Below are 13,005 nucleotides of genomic sequence, written 5' to 3' on the forward strand. Positions count from 1 at the left end.
TAATAGCAGGAATTCGTAGTTTTAAATTACAGTTTCAAAGCAGTTTGGCTAAATTACCATATAAACACCCACAATGCAAATTATCACTTAAAGGTTTAAAAACAGAGGATGAAGTTTTAAACAAGGTATATAAGGAACATTCCTTAGACAACGCCTTGCAAATCCAAAGTAGGAAACAGTTCTGCAAGTTGACAATGACATAACAGCCTTTTCCAACTCAAACATCTTTGAATCTGTGAAGCCTACTTCCTAGGAAATATCTAGTTATTCTGCAACTGTTTTTATGCCTTTTCTGCTTTATTTTGTTTCATTGTAATCACTTCAGTTTACAATTCTGTAATAGCTTCTTGTACATAATGTATAGACAGGCGAAGAACTTGAGACAGGTGAGCCAAGAGGCAAAGGCAAAGAATTTGGCAAAGTGTATCTAGGATAAAAATTAGACTCGGATCCAGCTTTCAGGGGAAAGAAAGATGGTCAGAAACAAAAAGGAGAGAACAGGTTGAAGACCAGAGACAACATGAAAAATTAGATAACCCCGTGAAACCATCTGGGCCAGGCTCCTGGACTAAAATAAGAAATTAAAGGATAAGCAATTGTGGCCAGTGCAGTAAACTATTTCAAACTGATGTAAGATCAGTGAGACTCAGTAAAGAGTCTGAAGCAACTGATTTGGAGGAGGCAGGACAAATGCCTACAGCTTGGTAGGGACAGGGGCAGAAGAACGTGCCCACCCAACACACCACCAGTTCCTGGCGAGCAAGAGTGTGGGACCAGAACTGCACAGTTGCGTCATGGGCAGCCAGAAGAGTATTTGTGAAATCTACTGGCAACATCCTTCACTCTGCTTACAAGGGATTTAGCCATTCAGAAACGAATTAATGCTTTCAAATCACCTAAATGACAAGTCTATGAGGAAATTATCAAGACGTTAATATTCTGGATATTGACATCCTACACACTGGGAGCAGGAGGAACTGATAAGAAAAAAATACAGTCATTGAAAGACTGTTTTTCACTGAACAAACATATGATGGTTTAAACAAATGCTGCACTTGATTTTATTAGCTCATTTTAATTTGACTTTGCAACTTTAATGTACCTTTAAATTTCACTTCCCAGGGAATAATTATTGTCAATAATTTAGGAAATAAATTGCAAACTTTAAAAATTTGAATATATATGTATGTTTCAAGAGACACTCAAGCACAGTTACCCTTATTTTCCCTTCAGTAGATAGATTTGCTTGTACTTTTTTTCCAACGCTACTTAAACACCTAGCCTGCTGCTTTCATTATTTTTCATTGTGGGGAAAAAAAAAAAAAAAGGATAAGATCCAAGAGCCTCCAGCATTACAGATAAATGAAAAAAACATATACAAAACAAAGGGTGTTATTAAACAATTCGTTGCTGAAAGCAGAACTGCCTAGGTATTCTTTGCAGGGGATCATCCATACAAACTCATTCGAATGATAGTTCTGTTACCTGCTTATGGCATATGCTTTCTCTATCCCATTCTTTCTCATCAGCAAATCGGAATTGCGTAAAGGAATCTCCTACAGAAAAGAAACAGAAAAAATATCAAAAAACAAACAAACAAAACCAAACCAACCAACCAACACCAAGCAGCTCTCTCCAAAGTTCCCAAGAAATAAATTCAATCAATAAAAATTATGTCTTAAAAAAATTTGCATTTAACTTCAGTGCTGCTTGCGCTCAAAATATTAAACTTTAAGCCAAAGTACTATAGAAATAATTTTCTATTTCCTATTTGCAAAACAGTACTGAAAAAGTCCAACAAATTGAAAATTGAATGTGGAGGTTGTAGGTACCATATTAACAAGCAATATTTTCATTGCAAAGTCGAATATGTACAGTATTCACAGAGTACATTTTTCATTAACAGCTCTGAATGTGCTATAGATAGACCTTCTCTATCACCATGCAAATCTCTCAAAATGGATTATAAATATCCCAAAAATCAGTCTGTACAGACCAAGTAAAGATTTCTTGTTGTCTGGTAGCTAAATTCCCCAGACTCTCTCTTCCATGAACTTGTCCCTACTCCAGCACGCCATCAAAAAAAGTCACTGATCCCTAAACTCCATATGCATAAGGGACTGAATTAAAACAAACTTTATATAGGGCTAATTAAGCTACATAAGTAACCTTAGTTACACAGGATCTTCTAACCTCCTACCATGTTCCTCTAAGACACAAGGAACTTCCTCTTACTACAAAGGGGACTTGGCTTATTATTTTGTTCTAGATGTGGCATTTCTATGGCAGTACCATGTGAAATACATTCCTCTGAGTTTATTCACTGAAAAAACACAACCAACCAACCAACCCAACAAAAAACCACCACACAACAATTCTAGGCATTCAAAAAAATTAGCAAGGTACACGACAGACAAAACCTGAAAGACTAGAGTTGCAAGATGATGGCCAAAGGTCTAGAGTACCAGAGAGCAAAGACGTTGCTGATGCAGAGTATGGGATATCCACCTTCTTGACCATGCCGTTTGAGAACAAAGAGCAGTTTCAGCAGCTCTATTAAAAACAAACAAATAAACAAACCACCACCACCAGTCTCCACACACAAAACCAACAAAAAAACCAAACACACACCAGAACCACCACCACCACACCACAACACTGTTGAATTGTTATGTGAAGGAGATGAAATTTGATCCTGAGAGTTGCAGATCACTTGTAAGTCACTAGGCTTCAGTCCAGCAGGTAGCTAGAAGCAATAGCTCATTCTTTCCACATGGGCTACAGGAAGTTTTCTATGACACTACCAACAACTGAGCATTTAACTTCCATGTGGTTCTCAGTTTCCTGCCTGCCCATCACACCTCTGATAATTCCCAAATCATGCCCTTAGTCCTTACACAAAGTCTCAACATATAATGTGCTGTCTCCAAAACTGGTTTCTTTTCCATTGTCTGCTTGTACCAAAAGCTGAGGGAAATCAGCCTTTCAGCAGTTCTACTCAATATTGCAACCATCGGCCAGCTTCTGTTTTGCAAACAGAATGAGTAAGTACCAAAATTGGCATGCTTCTTTGCCAAACAACACAAAAGGGAGCCCCAACTATCTCCAAGTTGGAATGTAAAATTAATTGGCCATGGCTTTTTTTTTTTTTTTTTAACATTTAAATTGCATTTCTAAATCATTGCATTTCATGTATGCTCCTTGGGCACGCAATGTACTCATGTACCTGATGCAGATGCCTATACTAATCATACTTTGTGCCTGACATGTTCATCATCGTCATCTTCAGAACCATTCCAGGAAGAAACTGACCTTCTCAGCTGAGCTTTTATATAGGTACTTATGACCATTACCATGTTCAGCTTGAATTTGCATCTCCCTATTTCCATTAGGCTTATCCAATATTGTTCAGCATTATGGGGTTGACATTCAGCCTTACCTGACCAGCGAGTCTTTGGTTTACATTCAACTCCTCCAGATATTACCATGTTAAAACAACCGAAGTCAAACAGCGTAAGTGCAAATAATTAAAACTAAGCGCTCAAGTTAACATTTAGTTATCTAAGAAGCAGCCTAATTTTCTAAATGTTTAGTTCATACAATTCACAAAGACCAAGTTCCATGACCGCTGGGTACGCTCAGCAGTATGGGAAAATAAGATCCTTTGTTCCTGTACCCATCAGCAGATGAAAATACTTTGCTGGCGCACTCATAGTTGACTCACTGCTGACAAATGTGCTGCCTTCCTCAATGTGCACAGCACAACAGTAAATAAAGCTCTGTGTTTCAAAACATCTAAAATACTGTTAACGAGTAATAACTGAAGCTGAAAATTAAAGAAATCCAAATTCATTCTTCAGTCTCATGATTTTAAAATGGGTATGAAAATGTGCAAATTAATTGATGTTTTAACAGCTCATATTTTAAAGGGTCTGTTTAGTAACATATACAAAGAAGTTTCATTGAAAAATAGTTAAACCAAGTGATCCTCAAAGTCTTCATACCATTAGAAAAAAAGGCATAAGTTTTTTCATCCAATATCCCCAAGACTCTTTCAACTATTTCTCATGCTGTCACAGAGAAAATAAGAGTTTCCTCTGCTCTTATAAAGGAGCAAGATTAAACTAAGGGATTAATCAAATGTTTTTGGTATCTGAGAATGAGCAGATGCAAAGCAGCTAAACAAACCCACTTCATCAGGAAAATCCTCTGGGATCAAGAACTGGTTTATGATTCTCCACACTCACAAAGTTGGTAATAACAGATCCTCACTTTCATATTGTATTGCTGAATTAAAGGCTATGACTTAAACTGCAGTTTAACTAGGCTCTTTAAATCAGTTAACAAAGCATGCCTTTCAAATGGAAAAGCAATAACTACAATTCACAGTAGCACATTTAATGCAAATTAGGTTAATGAGAATGTTGGTCTAACCAATTATCTTTTCACAAATTCCTTTACCCTGAAAATAACTTCCTTTTATGCCATGAATACTAATCAAACGTTTTGCAATGACTCCAAGTTCCTTCCAACATAAAAAATACTTTTATTCACGTGAATAGTTTTTATGTTACTTACAAATATCACTTGGTCTTCACCTACAGAGTAGCTAAAAATAATGCATTCAAGTAAACCTCACACACTGTCCCTGGTAACATTCATAATAAGCCTTAATATTGTTTATTGTATAAATTGTAACTTTATTATGAAAGAACAGCAGATCTAAAGCACCATGCTTTCCTAACACTTTAATATATTTTAAAGCTAAATCAATTGATTTAAATATAACATGTTTCATAGTCTCATTAGCCCAATTGTGTCTTCATACAAATATTCACCGAATAACAGAATCAAAAAAATCCTACCTATAATCTGTAACAAATAATTTCCAATCTGTGAAATTATGAGTCTACAAATTGAAAATAATGGGGAAAAAGTGGTTTTCAGTAGGAAAACGGACAGATCAGTGGAGTGACTTTACTTATTTTAACCCTCTCATTAAAAACAAAATACATAAAACATTACTGAAGACAGGACAAATATTCTACAGTCTTAGAGATTTTTGCATTAGAGAGGGGAACAAAGAATCAATGTAACGGGATCCTTCTAAGACTGACGTGACTGCAGCGGAGCACCACCGGGGCAAATACGAGAGTCTAGACTCATTTTTTTAATCAGAAGTTACCTTCTCCTAAATAAGCACCAAAAATTTTCATAATTTGATAATTTTGAGGTTTTCCAACCTTTGTTCATCTCCTATTTACATTATTTTGGGAATTCAAGCCTCTGTGTACAAGTCTGTTTGCTCAGCTGAAGAATATGCAATACATTTATGATGGCAGAATGCAGCTGAACCAAATAAACCACAACAGAAAACTACAACTTAGTTACCTTCAGGAAGTTAACCTAACATAAAGTATCTCAAAAGCACCCTCTATCTACTACCCTATTCAAAGTTCTTCTTGAGTTATGAAACTGAGAAGATTCTCTCCAAAGAAAGTCCATCTTTAGAATAGATTTTAAGCAATTCTGCAAGTTTAACTTGCAAAAGATCCCTTTACTTTCTGTAATGATCCCCAGTTCATCACTATTTATGAAGGATGTAATATCAAAACAAGCTACCTGCCTGTTCCACCAGTCTTCTTCGTAAGCTGCAATAATGCAGGAAGAAACACTTTCTTTTCAAGGTGAAATAAGAACCAAATCCTCCAATCTAACATTTTTTCTGCAGGGAAAAACAATGTGGATTGTAGTTTAGGTATGAATGATGCTGGAAATTTTATCCAACATCAATAGTTTATATAAGACTGACCAACTCTCTTGAGGAATATAAGCAACATATTCTTTCCCTTTTAATAGCGCACAACTTCATGCAGGAGGTGCAAGAGAAGACAGAAATCTATAGATCAAGGAAGAGGCAGGCATCTACTAAGAAATGAATTTTGAGCGAACTTATGAGCACAACAACAAAACTAAAGCTTACCAGTCTTTGGGTATTGTTTAGGTGTGAGTTGATCTTTCTCAAACTGGAGAAAAAAGCATGAGGAAGAATTCCTACCCATCCATGCCATAGCTTGCTCTAACTAGAAGATTTTGAGAACAGCCTGGAAATAGTAAGAACCACAGACTGGGTGTTTTTGAACATCATCAGAATGAAAAGGTATCTTTTCTCCTTGCACAGTGTTTCCACATAGTGTGATTTATAGATATGATTTTACATACATCTACTTTTATATATAATATTTACATTAATTGTCTATCTACAATTAATGCTCATTTTATATAAAAATCTCTTTGGATAAATACTGCTGAAGATTTCCTTTTATAGGACACCTAATAGCTTTCCTTTTTTTCTCCTTCAGAAGGAGACTTACATATACACAAATTGATGATAAGTATTCTTCCAAAACTAGGAAATGTACATTCTGCAAAGGTTTTATATGAATGATTTTTATACACATCATAAACACAATCATCCAGATACACTAATTCTCCCACAATGAGGTAGCCTATAATACTGAGAAACAGACTTCTGGAAGACACAAAGATTCCAAAGACTCTTTATAGCAGCTCTAATAACATCACTAATTTCTACTTCTGCCTTTTTAATTCCTCTACTTTGATAGAGTACACACTGTAACTATTATCTTTTCCTATGACTAAGGCTGCAATGTTCTACTCATGCAATTTGCCACGAGCATAGATTGAGTAATAGCAATTTTCAGAATATGAGAATACAAAAACAACAGATAAAGACCCTGTAAGAACTCAACATCTATTAATTTTATTCAGATATTATTAAGATCAATATATCACAAGTCACTGCAAAGTCTGTCTTTTATGAAAAACACGACAGGTATTTCCAAACAACATACCTTCACCACAAATGCTTTAGCACAAGCTACATTTCTCCCTGTTCTGCTGCTCAACAGTAGGTCACACAGCCATGTAGTACAAACTCCAGAAGGTTTATGCAATGGCTCAGCATAACGATTCTAATTACCAGCAGAACACACATATCTAAGAAAATATTTTAAATAACACTCTTCTGCTGATACCAGTACAAAATTCCTGAGCTCTGTGCAAACATTCAGACGTCAAGGATATTTGTAGCCTGCACTGCAAACTATAAAGCATATTTGTAATCAAATTCAAAAAAAGAACAATACCATAAATTAATTCCTTGACACAACTACACTAGTACTACTAGTTACAATTTTAAAAGTAAATATATGAATTTGACCAAACAGCAGGATCAAGGCTAAACGCCGTCCTCAAAATGTAAAACGTGTTGCAGATAAATGAGTAAGAAGGAAGAATCTTCAGAAACCAGTGCTGCTTCTGGAACAAGAAGTGTCTATTCAGGAAGAACAGAACTAGTGTAGCATATAGAGGAACTGCAGCCTATCAAAATCACAGTCAGATGCCAGTTTTTCAAATGAGGATCAGGGTGAAACCAAGAAGTGCCAAAGAACAACGTTTCTTTAAAAAAAAAAAAAAAAATCATTTTTTCATATTAAAAGCAGAGGTTAACAAGAGTCAAAACAGGAATACAGTACAAATAAAATGACATTTGAAGAGGGTCAGAAAAATAAACAGTGGTACACATGCTTCTGCATGAACACCAGGTGACTAAGAAAGTGGAATGCCTTTGAAGCCTTTATTGCTTCCAGAAGTTAAATGACAACACAGAAATACCGGGAGCACTGAAAGGAAGACCGAGGAGGACAGTGCAATACCAGTTCCATGTGCTTGATGGACAAATTGGTAGAAACTCTAAGAAATTTAATGGATATGTGGATAAATATAATATTTGGGGGAAGAGTCAACATGGCATTTGAAAAGGAAAATTCTGCTGCATGTTCTAAGATGATTTCTGGAAAGAAGCAAAAAAAAAAATCATGCACATAAGCAAAATCTAGCTGTTGTAATTTACATGTGTTTCCTAAAGATTTAACTGACGTCCCACTCCCTTTTCCACCCAAGACTTCAGAGCAGCAAAGAGAAGAGGAGGCTTTATATGAATACATAATTGCCTAAAAGTAGGAAGAAAATGAGTTAATTATCAATTTTTACATTAAAAACAACCACCACTGCAGTTCTCTGGGGTCACATCTGTTTAACTTCTTCACTCAATTAAAAGAGAAGAGAAAAAAAAGATGAGAAAAATGAAGTAATAAAGTTTGCTGATGATACTGAGCTTCTCATGTTAGTGTAGATGAAAGTAGGCTGTGGAGAATGTCATAAGAACTTCACAAGATTGAGAAAGTAGATTTTAAAATGGCAGATGAAACTCAATGCCAAAAATGCAAAATGCTGCAATTTTAACTTCATGTACAAAATAAATTCAGAGCTGACCAACACCATCCAGAATCAGAATCTCAGTGCTCTACAGTGCTCAAAGAAAGAAACTCTTTGGAACTATTAAAAAAGCAACCGTGAACAACACAGAGAACACCATTACATCCCTATCATGTATTACTATCTTGAACACTGTGCAGTCTTGGTTTCCTGTATGAGAAATATAGTAACTTAAGCCAAGAGAGAGGAGCCCAGGGAACATGACAGAGATCTAAAAATCATGAAAGGCATAAAAAGAGCAGAAAAGGACTCACTGCTCATTGTCTCTTCCCGAAGAAGACCTAGAGGCATCAAATGAAGCCAGCAGAGAATGCATTCAAAACAAAAAGTGGCAAATCTTTATAAATTGAGGCCATCAGATGGTGCGTATGCCACAAGTTTCCACAGATGCAAGGAGGGATAGAAGATAAATATTTTCAAATACAAAGATTCTACATCTGGCTCAGGAAGTCCCTGGGACATAAATTGTTGCAGGTATTTGGGAAAGTAGCATATCACAGATCATGTTCAGGTGCCTTACCTCAGGTGTCTCCAGGTGGACTCTTGGGTCTAATTCAATAGAAACAACCTTATATTAAACAGCTTTTTTTTTTTTTTTTTTTTTTTGCTACTTGTAGAGTTCTTTCTCTTAATTAGTTGTCTTTCCACAGGAAAAATAGGAAGGAAAAGTAGGTAATGCACAAATTTATTTTAAATCTCTACCTAAGAGTTCATTCAAGTCAATGCACATTTTAACCTCTGCAGGGTGTATAAGGAGGCAGCGGACAGCACAACCATACAGGAAATGGTATAAACAGCATCAGACTCTCTCTGCTTTCTAATTAGCTTTTCCACATTTTCTTAAATGTATCCCTATATGTAATTTTTATTAAATATTTAATGATTATAGGTTAGAATGCAACAAAAGCGCAAAATATTAAAACAAAATGCATTGAACAAAAAAGTATGTTTAAAATTTCACCCAAATACAGTAGCCTGATGTGGCTCTTCATAAGTACCAATCCCATCTTCTCCATTATTCACTTTTTTACTGAATAAACAATAAAATAATATTTAAGTGTCAAGGTACTGATTTCCCCATAGGTTAACCTTAAACCTTTCATTAAATTTAAGCTAGTCACCTTAAATATTTACATTCTTCCTGATGCTTTATGACATTTTTCTAGCATCAGTTTTTTCAGGTCACTCATTTATAACATACTTAGTGATTTTTAAATGTCACTGCAACCAGCTTGCTAGATTCTACAAAGTATAAAAATCCATAGACCATACTGGTTTTTGAGGCTGAAAAAAAGGGGCAAAGATCACCACCTAACTTAATACATAAATACTCAAGACCAAATACTTTTTTTGGTTTTTCATAGCATCAGTATGACACAGCAGGAAGTTAAATTAGTGATCTTCTCTGGGACAGGGACAGACAATTCTCCTTTGAGTGAAAGGGAGAGGACTCACGTATTAGCACAAGACTGGACACAACAGAGGAAAAAGTAGCTTAATAGTAGAGTTTTTGAACTCTGCAGACCAACAGGTTTAGGAACCTACTGATCTGGTCCTTCGTGAAGATCCTGTTTTCTCCAAGCCTACACAAGCAGCTCATATCAAAACATGTTGTGGCAGATGCACTCAGTCTCCCCTCCATCTCCCCAAAAGAAAGAGAAACTTCTAGGCTGATGGGCCATGCACATACCCCTTGGTCAACGGACAGGGTCTTTGACCTCTACTCTGCCCTGGTGAGACCACATCTGGAGTACTGCATCCAGTTCTGGCTTCCCCAGGACAAGGAATTACTGGAGAGCATCCAGCAGCGGAGGGCTGAGAAGATGCTTACAGGTCTGGAGCATCTTTCTTATGAGGAGAGACTGAGAGAGCTGAGTCTGTTCAGCCTGGAGAAGGCTGAGAGACAATTTAATCAATGTTTACAAATATCTCATGGGTGGATGTCAAGAAGATGGGACCAGACTCCTTTCAGCGGTGCCCAACAATAGGATGAGCGGCAACAGGCACAGACTGAAGCGTAAGAGGTTCCATCTGAACATGAGGAGAAAATTCTCTACCTTGAGAGTGCCAGAGCACTGGAACAGGCTGCCCAGAGAGGTTGTCGAGTCTCGTTCTCTGGACACATTTGAAACCCACCTGGACACATTCCTGTGCAATCTGTTCTATGTGAACCTGCAGGTGGGTTGGAGTAGATCATCTCCATAGGTCTCTGCCAACCCCAAACATTCTGTGATTCTCTGTGGCAAATCAGACACCTCGGTTGAGAGAAGTTTCTGAACCACTACCATAAATGACCACAGCCCAGATTCAGCTAGGGTACAAATGGAGCCCGCCCGATACCCCCAGTGAGTTGGTCTTCCTTGGAGCAGTGAGTGTGCAGTCAGACTCTACTCCTTAGACTGGCCATCTAAGGAGCATTCCTTAGGGACTGAGACACCTGCTTTATTGGTAAGCAATCTGGGAACCTCTGAGAGTCCTCACTTGCACAAAGAGTGGGAAAATGGGCATTTTGAACCATCTGATCCTGTTGAGCTTGAGTCAATTGTGTAGTGATTGAACTCCTAATTGGTATCCAAACCTGTACTGTATTATGTTGTTGAAGTGCTGAATAATTTCGGATAAGCCCCATTTGTAGTTGGTTTTCTGCTAAACAGCTCTGGTTAGAACAAAGTCTGTTTGGAGCTTGTTGCCTGTCTAAACTGACTTTTGGGATGCCTCCATGACACATGTGTCCATAGCAGGAAGCATAGCTGAAATTCAACACTGGAAGAAATGAAGAAATGACACCGTTTCCACCCACAAAGGGAGATTTACGTAATGTCAAACTGCAGGACTCAAAAGAGGAATCCATTTGCATGTGCTGGCACAAGGTAGCCTTGTCAGATTCTGGCTTGTAAGTGAGGAAAGAAGATGCGACAGAATGAAAGGAAGAAAATCTTTAACAAGAGGAACAAAGTTCAAGCAAAATGGAAGCTGCTCATCCAGAAATATCCTTGATTTGCCTGGCCAACTGACAGGAATTGCTGTGTGGCAGCCACAGTGCGGGGGCATCAGAGGAGGCTGGAGAGGGGAGAAGGTTGTGTTCCCATGAATTCTGTTAACCAAAAATACTGCCTGGAGACTTTGGGGCAGATGGTCCCTCTAAGCTCATACAACCACTTTGAAGGGGAAATGAGGGTTTTAATGAACAGTTTAGTTTTCAGCAGACAAGAGACAAATAATTTGGAGGTCAGAGCTGAAGCAGCACCCTCGATTCATACCTTAGACAATACAACTTGTAAGCAATTCAACATCCTATACTTTTGAGCTCTGACACTGAGAGAAGTTAAAAAAAAAAAAGTCCCATAATGGATAAAAAAACCTCTGCAGTTTCCTCAGAAAGTTTTCACTTTTTTCTAAATTACACAGGAAGACCAACTTTTACAATGTTTCTAAATCTAAACACAATGAATGTTCTACTGTGTAAATCCAAACAAGGTTTCAAATGTTGCCAAATGCTGGCTAGATCACCCGTTATTAGAAAGCTCACATTCAAAACTGAAGCACCACCTTTTTTTTTTTTTTTTTCTTTTTTAGATGACTCAATTCTGTTAGGAAACTGAAAGTTCTTCCCAATGAAAGTTTAAGTAAAACATACGTGTTTAAAAAACACAATAAAACTTTTACTGTTGTTTGATACTTCATGTCACAGTGGCTTCAAGAAGGAAGAACATCAGAAACGGCATGTCAACATATTTTGGTAAGTCGTGGAATGGCACTTACAGGCCTAAGTTCTTTACCTTGCCCTATTTAAGCAGAATTCCTCCTAATTATTCTTTGTTTGGATTATTGTTCATTCTACCTCCTGCATAACCAGTACACGCAAGTATATTGCAGTGTTGTATCTGGGAGGTGAGAATGTCACACAATTCGTTAAATCAGGTTTAGTCTTGCATCTTTCCATCTAAGAGAACTTTATATCTAACTGCCATGCTTAACTAAGAGCAGTTGCATTGCATAAATTTACACTAGATAACCACTGATTTCTCTAAGTAGGCTGTCAGAATAATTGGTCTGATAACTTCAAAATTCCTGAAATATCCTTCTTATCCATAAACAGCAGGAGTACACAAAATAAGCCTCCTTTATTCCACATTGTACCCCATTAAAAAAAAGAAAATCTACTTTTTTGTTTCTAATAAAGGTAACGTTAAAGCAAACCAATGCGGCTTGCTGCTTTTATTCCATAATCGCCATTAACTAGACACAATTAGAGAAAGAAGTCTGCTAGGCGTAGGTCTTACATGCCACATAAACACTGGAAAACTTCTCTTTCTCTCTCCCCTTTCCCTCTGACTTTTTATAACAGACAAGTCATGAAAGTTTACAACCGTTTTGACTGTCAACTATTCAAGCTTCCATTTTAAGTATGTAAAACCAGTCTAAATTTTTGATGATGGTACACACATTATTTGACAGCCCTTGTATTATTAGTATTTCCCCAAAAAACTGTTCAAAATTTTTCTTAGTGCTACAGTTTCATTCCTTACCCTGATAGAGCACTTACAGCAGAGTAGGCAATTATACAATCAATAAACATTATTTATGCTGCTGTGCTGGATATTTTAAATATTATCACATCCAAACTAGTAGCATTCTTGGCTA

The 13,005-nt window shown here is 37.0% G+C and overlaps 1 protein-coding gene across 1 annotated transcript in view; it reads right to left on the minus strand.

Annotated features, from left to right (window-relative positions):
* Positions 1-13,005, minus strand: part of AVEN (apoptosis and caspase activation inhibitor) — a 98,687-nt gene that overhangs the window by 3,506 nt on the left and 82,176 nt on the right. Inside the window, exon 3 of the mRNA XM_082058598.1 lies at positions 1,486-1,556. Coding sequence (XP_081914724.1) covers positions 1,486-1,556 — 71 coding nt within the window. The remainder of the gene's footprint in view (positions 1-1,485; positions 1,557-13,005) is intronic.

This window comes from Streptopelia decaocto (assembly GCF_964273445.1).
Source record: "Streptopelia decaocto genome assembly, chromosome: 7".
Classification (NCBI taxonomy): Eukaryota; Metazoa; Chordata; class Aves; order Columbiformes; family Columbidae; genus Streptopelia; species Streptopelia decaocto.